We start from the raw sequence: 13,974 nt of genomic DNA on the forward strand, positions 1-13,974 counted from the left end.
CTAATGTTTAAATTAAAAATCTTTTTATGAATGTTCTATAAACTTGTACTAGTTTTTGGACACTGCATATGTATATGATGACAGGGGACAGCTGAAAAAACAACCACAGCGGACTTATCCCTCCCCTCCCCCCGCGTCGCTCCCGCGAGCGACGGGGGGAAACCCTAGCCGCCGCCGCTCCTAGTCCCCTCCCCTCCCCTCGCCGCCGCCGCGCCCGCTGGCGGGCAAAGCCCGGCCAGCGGCGGCGGCGGGGCCTCTTCTCCCCCTCGAGCGGTGGTGGGCGACGCGGGGCGGCCTCGTCGATTGGGGGCGCAGCGCTTCGTGGGGCGCGGCGGCGCTGGTGGCTGTTGTCTCGGCGTGGTGGGCTACGTGGTGTGCCCGGCGGGATGTGCCCCTGGTGGTGGCGGTGGCGCGAGCCTGGCGGCGGCGGCCCAAATCGGCTGGATCTGGTGGCTCTCCCTCGACAGGCGGCGCGGGGGCTGGCTTCGACCCAGCGTGGTCGTGGCGTTGGGAGTGGACCGCGGCAGCGCGTGGCGAGCTGCTACAGCGGCGGCTGCCGGTGGTGCGGTGGTCCCTCGGTGGATGGGCGCTCTGGAGGCCCTCTTTGGCGGCTGGGTGCGGACGGGCCGGCGGCCCTCGATGGTGGACGGATGGCTGATGTTGCCCCGCGTGGGGCTGCGGGAGGCCGTGGTGGGGCGTCAGGGGTGACGTGTGGGGAGGTTGCAGGGGGATGGGTGGTCTCTCTACCCGTCACCGGCGCAGGGGGCGCTGGTCCGGACATGCTCCGCTCCTCTTCTCCCCATTTCCCCTACCTAGCGCTTCTGAGCTCCAGATCACTGTTCGGGGCAGTCCAGTCATCGGCGGCTCTGCTATGATAGGGTTTTGCCGGTCGGTTCCAAGTCCGTCCCTTTGTTGGTGTCTGGAGCGTCGGGATGCAAGGCGGCGGCCTTGGTGGCGGGAGCGGCGTGCTCATGGGCGGAGCTCGCGGCTCAGGTGCGGGCTAGTCTCCATGGTCGTGTGGGCGGCATGGCGGCTGGTGCTTGTCGATTGGTGGCTGTGATGCGGCGTCTGTCCCCAGGACTGGCCGCAACCTGTTCGGAGCCGGAGTGTGTCTACCTGGGTGAATACCCTGCCTGGCATTCCCAGGCCGACGGAGGCGTCGTCCGTGGACGTCGTGATCTTCTTGAAGGCTCCGTCGTGGTTACTCCATGTCCTCCAAGGTGCCCCAGATGAAAATCGTGATCCTCTGGATCAGGTGGTGGCGGCACTCCGATGGCGTATCCTTTTTGAAGGCATCACCTTGGGGCTCATAAATCGATAGCGGGTAGCTTGGTCTCTTCTCGGTGGCTTGTTCCCGGTTGAGTGCTCCCTCGACTTCCTAGTGAGGCTTAGTGTCTATCTATTGTTTCCTTGGATTTGTTGTGGGAGTGTTAGCTGCTTCTTAGCATCTTTGTACCTTGCCTTGGGTGCGTGTGGTGTTGTATCACTCGTTGTATGTTGGTTGTGGCTTTATATATAAAGCGGGGCGAAAGCCTTTTTTGGTATATGATGACAGGGAAGACATGGTGAAGGCGCGTTTTTTTTAAATTCGTCTCTTTTCTTGTACGTATTTGTGAAAGCCTCTGTATGTATGGTGTGATTTTCTCATTAATATAGTTCAGTAATTTCTAAATTTGATTTGATATTTTCGGTGAAATACGATCATGGATATCTTTTGTTTTGATTTACATCTGTGTTGTCATCTAGAACGGGATCAGATGGCGAATCTTTGCTTTCTTCTGCACTCATCTGATTGCATTTCTTCGCTCCATCTTTCATTTAAGGTTTGTAATTCTCATGCAATTAGAATTTTAGATAATGGACGAAAAAGACATGGATGCAGAGAACCTTATGACACGCATACTGCTCCCAGCGCACAGCAGAGACAGAAACCATTATTTGAGAGAAGACTTTCACCTTCGAACACAAGCAAAGTAAATCACAGCACCCTCAAGTACACACAAGCAAACGGTGTTTTTTTTTTTACAGGAACAGCCTTTCTCTGTCGTGTGGGGCATTGTAATCGATGTTGGGGCCTTGGGGGATGATCCCGTAGGGGTTGATGGAGGGGTGGCTCCCGTAGTAGTGCTTCCTGATGTGCTCCATGTTCACCGTGCTGCTGATCCCGGGGATCTGGTACATGTCTTTGGTGTAGTTGAACAGGTTCGGGTACTCCCTCAGCAGCTTCTTGTTGCACTTGAAGTGAACCGCGTAAACCTGAAAAGAGGAACGAACCGCGGGTCAAGAATCAAAATGTATGTTTCTACATGGAAAGCCGTAGCATTTGATTTCTTAGCGCGTGGTATGGTTTTCGCTGATACAAGTTTGCGAGAATAGCTTGTGATATATACATGAACCTCAAATTTTAGTAGATATTCTGAATATAATGTGCACATTCTGAACTTCATTGTTAAAATTATCACCTTTCCTGATTCTTTCCGTAAAAAGCCAGACAGTTCCCTGATTTTTAGCGTGGTAGTAAATTCTCACCAAATTTGATGACTTTGCAGCTAACAGCTGACCATTCTCCAAAATCTGGATATATATACTTCTCTTATGGTGTTTTGGCCAGTCTATTCTACTAGAAAGGGACCATCCACTCCACTAGATTCATAGCACAACTCTTTTGGATCCACTGATAAGACAGAGTGGACCAGCTCAGCAGACTATTCCACATTTGCATAACGATAGATAGGCACAAATCTTAGCATCATCATATAGGACAATGGTGTGAGATTCTGATCTGTTGTTCTTCACATTTGTTTCATAAATAATGCTTAAAAGAGCAGAAGAAAGGAACGCATGTATATATACCTCGTCAAATCTGATGAGCGTGACGAAGAGGCGGACGTCGGCCTCGGTGAGCTGGTTGCCGCACATGTAGCGCTGCTTGCCCAGGATCTCCTCGCACTTGTCCAGAGCCTCGTACAGCCTCGTCACGGCCTCGTCGTACGGCCCCTGCTTCTTGGCGAAGCCGCACTTGTAGACGCCGTTGTTGATGGCGTCGTAGACGAGGCCGTTGACCTCGTCGATGGAGCCCTGAAGGTGCGCCGGGTTGAGGTCCAGCCCGGGGTTCTCGGCGATGTCGTTGAACTCGGCGTTGAGCATCCGGATGATCTCGCTGCTCTCGTTGTTCACCACCGTCTTCAGCTCCTTGTCCCACAGCACCTGCCATGGCGACCAAAGATCCATTTCCTGCTCGATCAGATCATGTGTCCAGTCGAGTGGGGATGAGGATTGAGGAGAAGAGCCCAGATTCAGACTCACGGGGACAGTCGGTTTGCCGGTGTAGTTGGTGCTCGCGATCTCGTACAGATCCCTGACGCTCTTGGCGCCGTTGAAGGGGTCGGGGCTGGCGCCGGGCACCTCGTCGGCGGTGGCCGGGAACACCCACCCCAGGTGGTCGTCGGACTCCCTGGTCCGCTCGAAGATGGGCTTCACCGACTGGGATTCGCAGGCAGGCAATCTATCAGCGGATGCTCAAATCAATTCTATCATCGGATGTTTGGTCTGGGTCCGCAGGTGTGCTCACCGAGAAGCTGATGGCGTGGTCGAGGCCCTTGAGCTTGAGGTAGGCGAGGCAGCGGGACGCCCAGGGGCAGGCGTAGGAGACGTAGAGGTGGTACCTGCCCGCCACCGCGGGGAAGCGGGCGGAGGCGTCCCTGGACACGAAGCTCCGGAAGGTGGACGGCGTCCGGTCGAAGGCGCCGGTGTCGGTCACCTCGTCCAGCGCCGAGCGCGCCATCTGACAGAAAAGCAGAGCACCAACTAACCACTGAGCACAACCGACTCCGTCGACCGAGCACCGAGCAGCCGAGCGGGGCCGTGAGTTACCTTGACGGAAGAGGAGGAGGAGGAGTAACCGGCGGCGGCGGAGAGCGTCCTGGCGGCGGCGAGGCTGCGGGAGAGGAGGTGGGCGGATGAGGAGGAGGGGACAAGACCCGGCATGGTCAAGCGATGGAGGGAGGAGGGTGTTATAGGTGGCACCGTGATGAACCTTTTTGTTGTTTATTGCCGGATGTAGGCTCGGCACCGGGGCCGGAAAGCGGCCAGGTGAGTGAGTTGGTCGGGCGGGGAAGCTGCGCGGTGGGGGGTGGGAAGGCGCCGCTGGCGGCTTCTTCACGTGATGGGAGCAGTGACGACGTGGTTGGACCTCGGACGGATGGTGGTTTGCGGGAGGAAGCTGGCGTGGCGTGGTTGGAAGCGCCGTGGCGACGACGGAGGAAAGGTCGCAACGTAGTAGGACAGCGGCGGCTATGGCCGGGCTTCGTGGTCGTTGACTTGGCACTGTGGGGGCAGGATGTTGCTCCACACAAATTGAGTTTTTTTTTTCTCTGAATACGCAAAGCTTACGTAATCATTTTATTGATAGAAGGAATAGAGTGGGTATAGTGAGGAATACAACACATGACACAAAAGCAGGCAGACATGAATTCACATGGTCCCGAAGGCAGATAGAGATGCTCGGCCGAACAGAGGAAACAACACACCTAAAACCATCCAAGCTCGAACCAAGAGCGGCAATGCCAAACCAGCGATATGTCCTGACATTGCCAAAGCCAACATTGCGAGCGAGTGATCAAGCTTCAAGAAAGAAGACAGCGCTGGAACGCCTTTGAGAAGGAAGCAACCACCCCCACAACCTGACGCAAGTCCCACGCCCAACCGCGCCCGGTAGCAACATCAGTGGATGGCTGGGCCATGCCGTCGAGGGGGAGGAAGGGCTGCATGGATGGGTGCCCATGGCTGCGGCCAAGGCACGACGCATTCATGTATGGAGCTCAGTGATGGGGGGTGGGGGGTCGACAAGGAGAGACCGGATCCGCAACTCAGCACGGCCAGGGCACACCGACAGCCCAACCGGACCAGTAGGAAACAGCCGCCGGGGTGTGGGTCGTCTTGGCGCCGATAGTGGAGGAGCGCCCGAGGTGCCATATCCGCCCCACCGCCACCTTCTCGGGGCTCGGTGTGGCTTCACCGACCAGCCCTCCGGTGGTGGCAATGCGGGGGAGGTGCCTGCTAGCGGCGGTAACCTGGGTTCCCCCGTGTCGCCAGAGGAGGGCGACACGGAGGAGGGGGGGAGGGATATGTTATGACGAATTGAATTCTCATTTATTAAGTTAAACTTTGTCGACCGACCCCGTAGGTTGGCGCATAGCAACATGTCGCTTGACCTCATCTGCTACGTACACTTGGCCGACCCAACTAGCCCTCATTTCCTGTTTTGGGAAGGTTAGATCGGGGTATTTTGCTTTTCTTTTGGTGTTTTTGCTTTTTTCATTTTCATTTTCATTTTCAAAGATGTCGAACATTTTTTTCAAAATCAGGAATATTTTTTAAATTTGTGAACATTTTTTGAAATTCGTGAAAATTGCTTGAACTTTGGGAATATTTTTTGGGGATTTTAAGAACAATTTTTTAAATTCTTGAACATTTTTTGAATTTGTGAAAAAAACAACTTCGAATTTTTTTTTGACATTTGTGGACATTCATTTAATTCATCACCAAATTTTAAAATTCATGGACATCTTCTAAAATCCGTGAACTTTTTTTTAAATCCTGGAGCAATTTTCTAATTCATGAACATATTTTTAATCAGGAACTTTTTAAAGTGTATGGTTTTAGAAAGCCAAAACATTATTAGAAATTCAAACCATTTTTAAAATTAATGAGCACAAATAAAAAAGAAAAATGCATTTCCTAGTATTTTTAAAGACATAAATAAAAAAGGAAATAAAAAAATGTGAAAGCTAGGGCCACCCACCCTGCAGATGGGTCGGTCTAAAAAGCCCGCGTGGGAGCGGGTTGTCTCGTGTCGCCCTACGCAGGGAATAAGAGGTCTCGTGGACATCGGGCACGATGGCCCGCCACACAGCCTTAGGACCATGTTGGCACGATGGCCCGCGACACAGCCTTAGGACCATGTTGGCACGGGGCAGTCTCCACTTAAATAATATCAACCATTAGATGTGTCGGTGGTGATTTTTGCATTGGGGGAGGGAGGCGTCTTGTGTCGCCCTATGCGGGGAATAGGAGGTCTCGTGGACGTTGGGCGCAATAGCCCGCCACACGGCCTTAGGACAATGTTGGCACGGGCAGTGTCCATGAACCATCAGAGATGTCGGTGGGGTGATTTGGGGTGAGGGGGCGGGGGTTGTGATCTACCTTGTGGCATGATATCGGCGACACATTTGAGCTAAGTGGATTTGAGAAAAATGGGAGGCCTCTATGTGCATTTGTCATGATGCCTTACTCAGGTGGCGGTAGGAGCACGGTCATGCAGTAGAGCATGAAGTCCCCGCAGTTCACCCGGATGCATCATGACCGCTGGAGGAAACTTTTTAAAAATGTTAGTCTGATAATATACTTTTTGTGACCGTCACTATATTTTGTTGGTAACGTCCAAAAATACATGAGTGGTTTCTAAAGCACCCAGATAGAGTATAGTATAGCAATGATGCATACATGACATGATTACATCGCACACTATGAACCATACATGACATCATGATTACTCCCTCTGTCCTTTAAAGAGTGTACTTCCAATTTTATTGGAGGGTCAAACTATCTCAAAGTTTGACCAAGTTTGTGCAAAAATATATCAATGTTTGTGAAATCAAATAGGTATATGATGAAAGTATATTTTATCACGAATCTAATGCTACTAATTTGATGGCATAAATGTTGATGTATTATTATATAAACATGGTCAAATATAAAAAAGTTTGACTTTCTAAAAAAAGTTGGAGGTACACTCTTTAAAGAACGGAGGGAGTACATCCTAAGGCAACTATGAACATAAGGGGTGGGGACACTCATTCCAAACCAGAAATTCAAACTCAAAGAGCTCCAAATTGACCGATTTGTCGATAAATTGTCTCATAAACCTATGCAATGTCTTGATGTTTTTCACATGATTTTATCCTTCAGTTATCTTAAAAGACCAATTTAGCCCTACGTATTCTATCTTTGAGTGCCATTTTCAAATGGTTTTTCAACTATCAGAGAAAACTAAGGATTTAGTCTACACAACAACCTTGCTTGATTCATTATTGCTAGTGTGCATCTAGTTATTGTCACTCCTAAAATCAAGACCGGCGATGGATAACATGGAACCTAAAAAATCATACAACGATTAATTCGGCTTCGATGTGAGGTTGGGCCTCCTTGTCCGAGGTTCGTCTTGTTCTCCAAATCGACAAATCATGCTTCGGATCATCAACGCATGCATCTTCAGATAACGTTTGTTGACTTGCTAGACACAATTAAAGTGACTTGGGCATTGAGCTAGGCCAACGGTGTGTCACCATCTTGTGCAGGTTGAAGATGAGGATATATTTTCCTTGGGCTTATTTGTAACTTCTTTATTTTTATTACGAATGTTGTTATAAGGCTTAGATTTAGTCTAGTATTCAGACTTCCTGCCTACGCAAAAATAAACAAATAAGTATACATAGAGTTCTTGTGTTAGGGCATATACACCGGTGTTCCTTGTCCAACTCTTATTCGAAGAATAATGATTGATGAGAAAGAAAGTGAACACAGGAGATAGTAAAACTCAGGCTCTTAACCAAAGAGTCGGCTGAGTCGACCAAGTTACCTTTGTTAATAATTCATGTAAAGTCGAAGTAAGACACGACTTATTTTTGTCGACTTCAAGTGAGAGTATGAAAAATCAAGGACGTCATCGACGTGACATCGCTGTCGAGTGATGCTGCCAAGTGTTTACATGATAACACGATGATGTCACTCTTTCATCGCACCATGCACGCGGTGACCAGAAGCTGAAATCCAACTGCTCACAAGCAATCACGTTGGAAGTCCTCGCAACGAACGTGCGCTCTAGAATTACTGAAAATCAATGTCTAGAATTGTCTCCATAAATGCCTTTAGGGCATTTTCAATGTTGACCCTCAAACCTCCCGTATATGTCCAAACCGTGCTGTTTGAATTATGGAAGTCATCCACATAGGTCTGTATCGATCCGTGGTGTGGTCCGGATGTACTTTCTTCAGCAAATCGGAGACAAACGTGGAGAAGCTTTACAGACGTCCGGACCGCTTCCAAGCCCACTTTTGACCACATTGGCCCACCCCCTCCCGCGTTTTTCCTTCTGATGCACATGCAACTTACCACGCCGCAATGCTGCCCCAAAGCACAGAGCGCATGACATTGATGTCAAGCGATGTGACCGGACGGAGAGTGGTGCTGACCGATGCGACCTCCCGGCAGCCGCCGCTTCAATGCGGACGCAACTTCCCGAGGAACCAACTACGGGCCGCTGCGCCGCATTGATCGGGTTTGGATCGACTAGAACAATATCAAATCCATATCCATAACTATGAAGACAATCTTTGCCCGTCCATGAAGAACCCATGGGTGAAATATTGTGTCTATATGCAAACCCGTTGGATATCCATTCCCACAGGATATCCGTTGGGTCCTCTCAAGACATATAAATAAGACATAACATATTGTTAGCACTAGACGACATCCGCACGTTGTTGCGGGAATATTTTGCAACATATTTCAATGTGACTCATTGTATGAAACATGAATATTTGAAGTAATAATATAGTAAGCTAACAACAAAAATACATATAATTTATTGTGCTTGATTACTATATAGTCATAAAATGTTTATTAAATGTACATAGCATAATAGAATGAAAACCCTCATGTACGTTACATGTTGAGATAGGTCTTTGTTCCATGCATGTCATGATGAAGTGGCACGCTTGCATGTTGAGAGACATATGATAGTGGGGGTGGGCCTTTTCTCATGCATGTTGTGTGATGATGTGGCATGCTTGCATGTTGAGAGAAATAGTTAGTGGGGGCTAGCTATTTAGATATAGAAGATAAGCTCTTCCATTCTTCACCTCGTGACAAGATAGGCTTCATTTATTATGGTAAATCAACATCCACTAACAACCAAATATCATTTAGTATTTTTCTAAAAGATGAGATTGATGAAGCATTTAACGAGGAGATAAAAATAAGGGAAGGGGCGCTAGAGTATGTTATGGTGGGGATTGAATGTCATCTAATAAAGGTTACGACGGGCATTTTGCAATTTCTTTTGCATGTTTTAGATAACAAAGTGTAAAATTATAGTAGGACATGTTACTGTGGGGTAGGGATAACATATTTTTGCCCATTAAGTCATACTATCTTGTCGGGTTTGGGTGTAACCACGGATACAAAATTATATCCAGCCCTACCCACGAGCAATCAGGTCGGGTTTGGGCCCCGCCCATGGGCACAAAAGCGTATCCAACCCGTATCCATGCGGGTCGGATATCCATGGGTATCCATGTCCATGGATAAATTTGTCATCCTTAATTATGTACGATTTTTAATGAAATCCGTCGTGTTTGAACGAATTTCGTCCCTTTGGTTTGGATTGTTGTTGAAATGTATGCGGACAACGCTGAATGGCGGGTTCCCGCGTTAATGTCTGCTGACTGGTCCCCCTGTCCATGCACGGATGCGGGAGTAAATTTGCCGGTCGCCGTTGTAGATGCACTTAGTAAGTTATTATCGCAAACACATCCACGCAAACACACATAATTTTCTTTGATGGTTTAGAAGATATATCGTGATATTTGAGTTCCATGTTTTCTCTCAATCAATTGTTTTCGTTTCTAGTGCTAGCATTCCTGCCTCCATAGACATCTCGCATCAGCGGCCCCGAAATTCAAATTCGAATTCATCTCGTGATAAGCCGGCCGGCCGGCCGGCCACAGCTGCGGTCGATCTCGCCCGTCCCTGTCCGATCCAACGGCTGTGGGCTTCCTCGACCTGACGAATCCACCACCCATTTCCCACCAGTTCGAACGCCAACTTGGAACCAACTCGTCGAAGCCTCCGCCGGAGCCGCCGCCCGCGATGTCCAAGGCCGCCGCAGCCGCCGCCGCCGCGGCGTCCCTGCCGCCACCGCCTCCGGAGGTGGCTCACCTGGTGGAGCAGCTCCAGCGCCACCACCTCGCTCCGGACGCCTCCCTCCTCTCCAGCTCCGCCCACTCCGACCTCCTCCAGGTACGTCGCGCGCGCGCCACCCAACCTCCCCTCTCTCTCACCACTGATCCGGTGTTGTGCCCCCGCAGGCGCGCGAGGAGGTCGCGGCGGAGCGCGCGCGCTACCTCGAGGCCCTGGTGAGTTTTGCCCCCGCCCGCTCGCCCGATCTAGAATTCGCGCGGTTCTGATCAGATCTGATGCTACGATTCGGTAGGCGGTGTACGCGGAGGCGATGGCCATGGTGGAGGAGTACCAGCACGTGACCGCCGCGGGCAGCGCCGGTGCCGCCAAGAAGCTCAACTGCTCCCCAGAGGTAGGTTCAGCTTCTCCCAATCTCTGAAATGTTAGCACCTGTCCGGTGATTTTCCTTGCAGATGGGCTAGAAAATGGGGATCGAACTGGTTAAATAAGTACTCCCTCCGTCCCAAAATATAACAAAATATAAGAACGTTTTCCGTGCAGAGGGAGTAGGAAACATTTACTGCCAATTTGATCAATTTGGGTGGTGATCCAGAAATTACCTGACAAAAAATGGAACCTGGTGGGAGCTTACTTACTTTGCTGGGAATGGTTCAGGTGTACGAGTCTCTGGAGCACCATTTGGCGGTAGCGGAGGCGGCCCAGAGGTTGAGGCTCCCACTGCTATCGCAGGACGGGGAGGTGCATGAGGAGGAGATTGAAAAGCTGAGCACCTTGTCAAGGGTTTCATTTGACAGTACCGGAACAAGTGCCACGCCCAGCTCAACCTCAATCTCGACTGGCTACAATAACTATGGCAGCACCGGTAGTGCGTTGACTGTTGGTGCTGCCGCTGGTGGTGGTGGTTCGGAGCTGGTTGAGCCCGGCGCAGGTGGTGTTCCTGATCGTTTTCTTGGGATAACATCGGATTATCTCTATCAGGTGCAGCAACAGCAGCCAGCCATGACTGTGGTATGTAAAATCCTTGAAGCTCTCGCAGTCTTAAGTTATTTTCTGAACTATCACCAAGTGATTTCACAATTTGTTTAAGTGTTGTGTAATTCATGTATGTTCTTTGTGGAATTGTGAAACTGTTTATTGCTTAGTTCTTAATTGCAGTGATGGATTGGTTTTAGTCAAAGTGAAAAAAAAGTGGTTTTATGTTTGAAAGCATCCACCCGTTATCTGACATTGCAGGACATGGTCGAGTATCAGAGATCTGTGGCCAGAGAGATTGAGGCTCGGTTAGAAGCTAAGTGTGACGCTTTAGCTGATCTTTTTGCAATGGATGAAAGGGGTTCGTTACTGAAATACTGAATCTCATGGACTTTCAGATATAATTTTTTAATGATCTATAAGCTTTGACCTTCTCTCATCATAACGTTTGAATATGTTGCAGATTCGTCATCCATCAATCAGATTTCAAGTGCCAGGCTTCCAGAAAGGTGATTATCTTCCCATCTTATTCTCTCTTATGATTGTTGTTTTACACAACCAAGTTTTCTTTGGCCAGGTGTAATTTCTGAAGAAACTATCATCATTTTTCTTGTAACATCTTACATCGATTTTTAGAGCTTTTTTATAGTACTGATGTCATCTCTTCTCTTTGGACAGCCCCATCATTTATATAGTTAACTTCTTGTTGACAATGCCCAGTTGTTCACCTTTCTTGTTTGGAATTAAAGATTAACTGGGAGTTCCTTATACACACTTATCTTAGTTCCCTTTTCTCCTTGGGCAGGGTGAAATTAATTATCGAAGGAATAGAAAAGGAAGAGTCCCTTCTACTGGAGGATCTTGCTTCGATGGACAGGAAATTTGCTGAGCACTATAATGTGAGTCTTCATAGGCGGACAAATTTCTTAAACATAACTTTGGTGGCTAGTCCACTTTATTTAATGCAAATTCATTCGCTGAAATCTGTCAAAATATTTGTGGCTGTTCAAACTTCCAAGGTCCTGGAGCAAATTCTTGCTGTACTTATACAGTTTGTTAAAGACAAGAAGTTAGAACACCAGCACCAATATGTAAGGCTTTTTCATGCTCCTTTTATACTGGTACTTATTAATGGGGTTAGTACTATTTCTTGACGTCTGTTGGCTTTCTATGTGTGGCCTAACAGGATGATGTGAAGAAGACCTGGCTTATTAAAAGATGCCGTACTATGAATGCTAAACTAAGGTTGGCACCTGACTTGTCGGCACCTTAATGTTGGACTAGTGTGTAACTTTTCAGTTTTCAGTAAGCTGATATTAATCTGTATCGCGTTAAGCATAATTGAACAGCATTATATAAGCTCTTGCTAGAAAAAAACCATTGAGCTTTGAATCTCTCTGCCTTTTATGTATTTTTTTTCTATAATCAGTGATAGGATCAGAAGACTGAATGAACTGTATTTTTTTCTTTCCTTTTTATTCTAGCTACCTGGAGCACCATCTCTTGCGTGACACCTACACGAAGGAAACAGTACCTGCATTGCATAGAATCAGGTACATCCAACTTAATGTACCTTGAAACCGATCTTATCATTGAGGGAAGCAGCACTTATTATTTCCAAACAAGAAACATGTGTAGGTGTTTTCTCTGTAGTAAGCAACCACCTTACCAGATTTATTGTTTATTGCAGGAAATATCTTGTGGAGGCAACGAAAGAAGCATCCAATTCCTATAATGAAGCGGTATGATACGACATCTTCCTTGCTCTGTGTTAGTCTTTCAAATGTTTGGTCACTGGTAGCAAACGTAATTCGCCAGTTAAGGCCCTTTCATATTCACCCAATGTTGTTAGAAACATTTAACTATGATTGTTTTCCATTTAGACTTATGGACGGTTAGCTTATCGGTTCTTAAGATAATGGTGTAGGGCGGTCGTTGGCACTGATATACCACTGGTCGAAATTAAGCAAGTCCCACGTGCTTTCTGTTATATGAGTAAACTCGTTCAGTCATGTGAGTGAGACCTTTATCATGGAGCATGGTGTTCACACCTTCAGTAAATTTTGACATAAGCTCACAAAGAGTATGAGAGTTACCAGAGGCAACAATAGCAACTGCTTTTGACAATGTCAGAGAAGCTAGTGGCCAAGGAACACTGATGAGGGTCCATCCTGCTGAAAACTGAATGCTGTGTGTCCTTGGAAGTTATGTGAAGGTAGTTCTGTAGTAGTACCAGTCAGTTAGTTGATGTTGAGTTTCTTAGGGTGCATTGAGAATCTGGCAAGTTCAGTTCACCTTACCTTTTTTTTTGCCGGTGTTCAGTTCACCTTACCTAATATCCAGGGATGTCAAATGCTTACAAGATGTATAATATATTGTACAGTCATCAATTTTAGCTGCATTTTTAGACTTGAGAGAAACAAAGTATGTCATCTTGTATAATTCAGGACCCACCTAATCCGATAAGAAGACCATCCAGTGTCCACTTCATTCATCTAACGGTCATGTTTGTTGTTCTGATCCCCCATGTCAGGTCTCACGGCTCCGCGAGTACCAAGGCGTAGACCCGCACTTTGACGTGATCGCGAGGCAGTACCATGAGATCGTGAAGGTAATGCTGTTTCATTTCCATCGCCGTTAACTACCGTACGCAGCACGCTCTACGTGTCTCTGTGCTAACCTGATGATCCTGAACCGCGTGCTGACCTGATGATCCTGAACCGCAGAAACTGGAGGGCATGCAGTGGACGATCCACCAGGTGGAGATGGATCTGAAGCCGGCCTCGTCATGATCACGCGCGCGGGTCTCCGATCCCCGTTTCTCCCGGTGAAGTAGACGTCCGCCCAACTCAAGTTTTGTGGAATGTGCTGTTTGCTGCTCGCAATCGAGCGGAGCTTCGCTCGCCGTATATGCTTGTCGTTTTTTTTTGTCTTCCAGTTCCAGATATTGGGGAAAACTGATGCATGAATCAACCACATTGATCTTGATGTGTCCTTGGCCTACGCTTGTAGTGCAGTCCG

General features: G+C 48.2%; 2 protein-coding genes across 2 annotated transcripts; one reads left to right on the plus strand and one right to left on the minus strand.

Moving 5' to 3' along the window:
- Window positions 1-1,921: 1,921 nt before the first annotated feature.
- On the minus strand, window positions 1,922-4,063 carry LOC125512375 (glutathionyl-hydroquinone reductase YqjG-like). Its single transcript, XM_048677466.1, has 5 exons — window positions 3,874-4,063; window positions 3,572-3,784; window positions 3,307-3,483; window positions 2,854-3,207; window positions 1,922-2,256 (listed from the first exon to the last, which is right to left on the minus strand). Exons 1-5 carry the CDS (start codon window positions 3,985-3,987, stop codon window positions 2,023-2,025), a joined length of 1,092 nt encoding a protein of 363 aa, XP_048533423.1. The 5' UTR covers window positions 3,988-4,063; the 3' UTR covers window positions 1,922-2,022.
- Window positions 4,064-9,850: 5,787 nt separating this feature from the next.
- Window positions 9,851-13,941, plus strand: LOC125512377 (AUGMIN subunit 4). The gene is made up of 13 exons (XM_048677468.1): window positions 9,851-10,080; window positions 10,149-10,196; window positions 10,274-10,372; window positions 10,636-10,989; window positions 11,215-11,314; window positions 11,417-11,462; window positions 11,759-11,852; window positions 11,973-12,044; window positions 12,140-12,198; window positions 12,438-12,506; window positions 12,644-12,695; window positions 13,487-13,564; window positions 13,680-13,941. Exons 1-13 carry the CDS (start codon window positions 9,931-9,933, stop codon window positions 13,743-13,745), a joined length of 1,287 nt encoding a protein of 428 aa, XP_048533425.1. The 5' UTR covers window positions 9,851-9,930; the 3' UTR covers window positions 13,746-13,941.
- The last annotated feature ends 33 nt before the right edge of the window (window positions 13,942-13,974 follow it).

The sequence above is a fragment of the Triticum urartu genome, chromosome 6, assembly GCF_003073215.2.
Source record: "Triticum urartu cultivar G1812 chromosome 6, Tu2.1, whole genome shotgun sequence".
NCBI classification, from domain to species: domain Eukaryota; kingdom Viridiplantae; phylum Streptophyta; class Magnoliopsida; order Poales; family Poaceae; genus Triticum; species Triticum urartu.

What these genes read in the sequence shown, in the direction of transcription:
- LOC125512377 (XM_048677468.1), top strand. Translation starts at nt 9,931, where the DNA reads ATGTCCAAGGCCGCCGCAGCCGCCGCCGCCGCGGCGTCCCTGCCGCCA. An exon ending in TTTTGCAATGGATGAAAGGG is followed by an intron (nt 11,315 to 11,416) that starts GTTCGTTACTGA and finishes AATATGTTGCAG; the next exon opens with ATTCGTCATCCATCAATCAG. An exon ending in AATTTGCTGAGCACTATAAT is followed by an intron (nt 11,853 to 11,972) that starts GTGAGTCTTCAT and finishes CAAACTTCCAAG; the next exon opens with GTCCTGGAGCAAATTCTTGC.
- LOC125512375 (XM_048677466.1), bottom strand. Translation starts at nt 3,987, where the DNA reads ATGCCGGGTCTTGTCCCCTCCTCCTCATCCGCCCACCTCCTCTCCCGC. An exon ending in CCTCCTCCTCTTCCGTCAAG is followed by an intron (nt 3,785 to 3,873) that starts GTAACTCACGGC and finishes CTTTTCTGTCAG; the next exon opens with ATGGCGCGCTCGGCGCTGGA. An exon ending in CGCTCATCAGATTTGACGAG is followed by an intron (nt 2,257 to 2,853) that starts GTATATATACAT and finishes TCCTCTTTTCAG; the next exon opens with GTTTACGCGGTTCACTTCAA.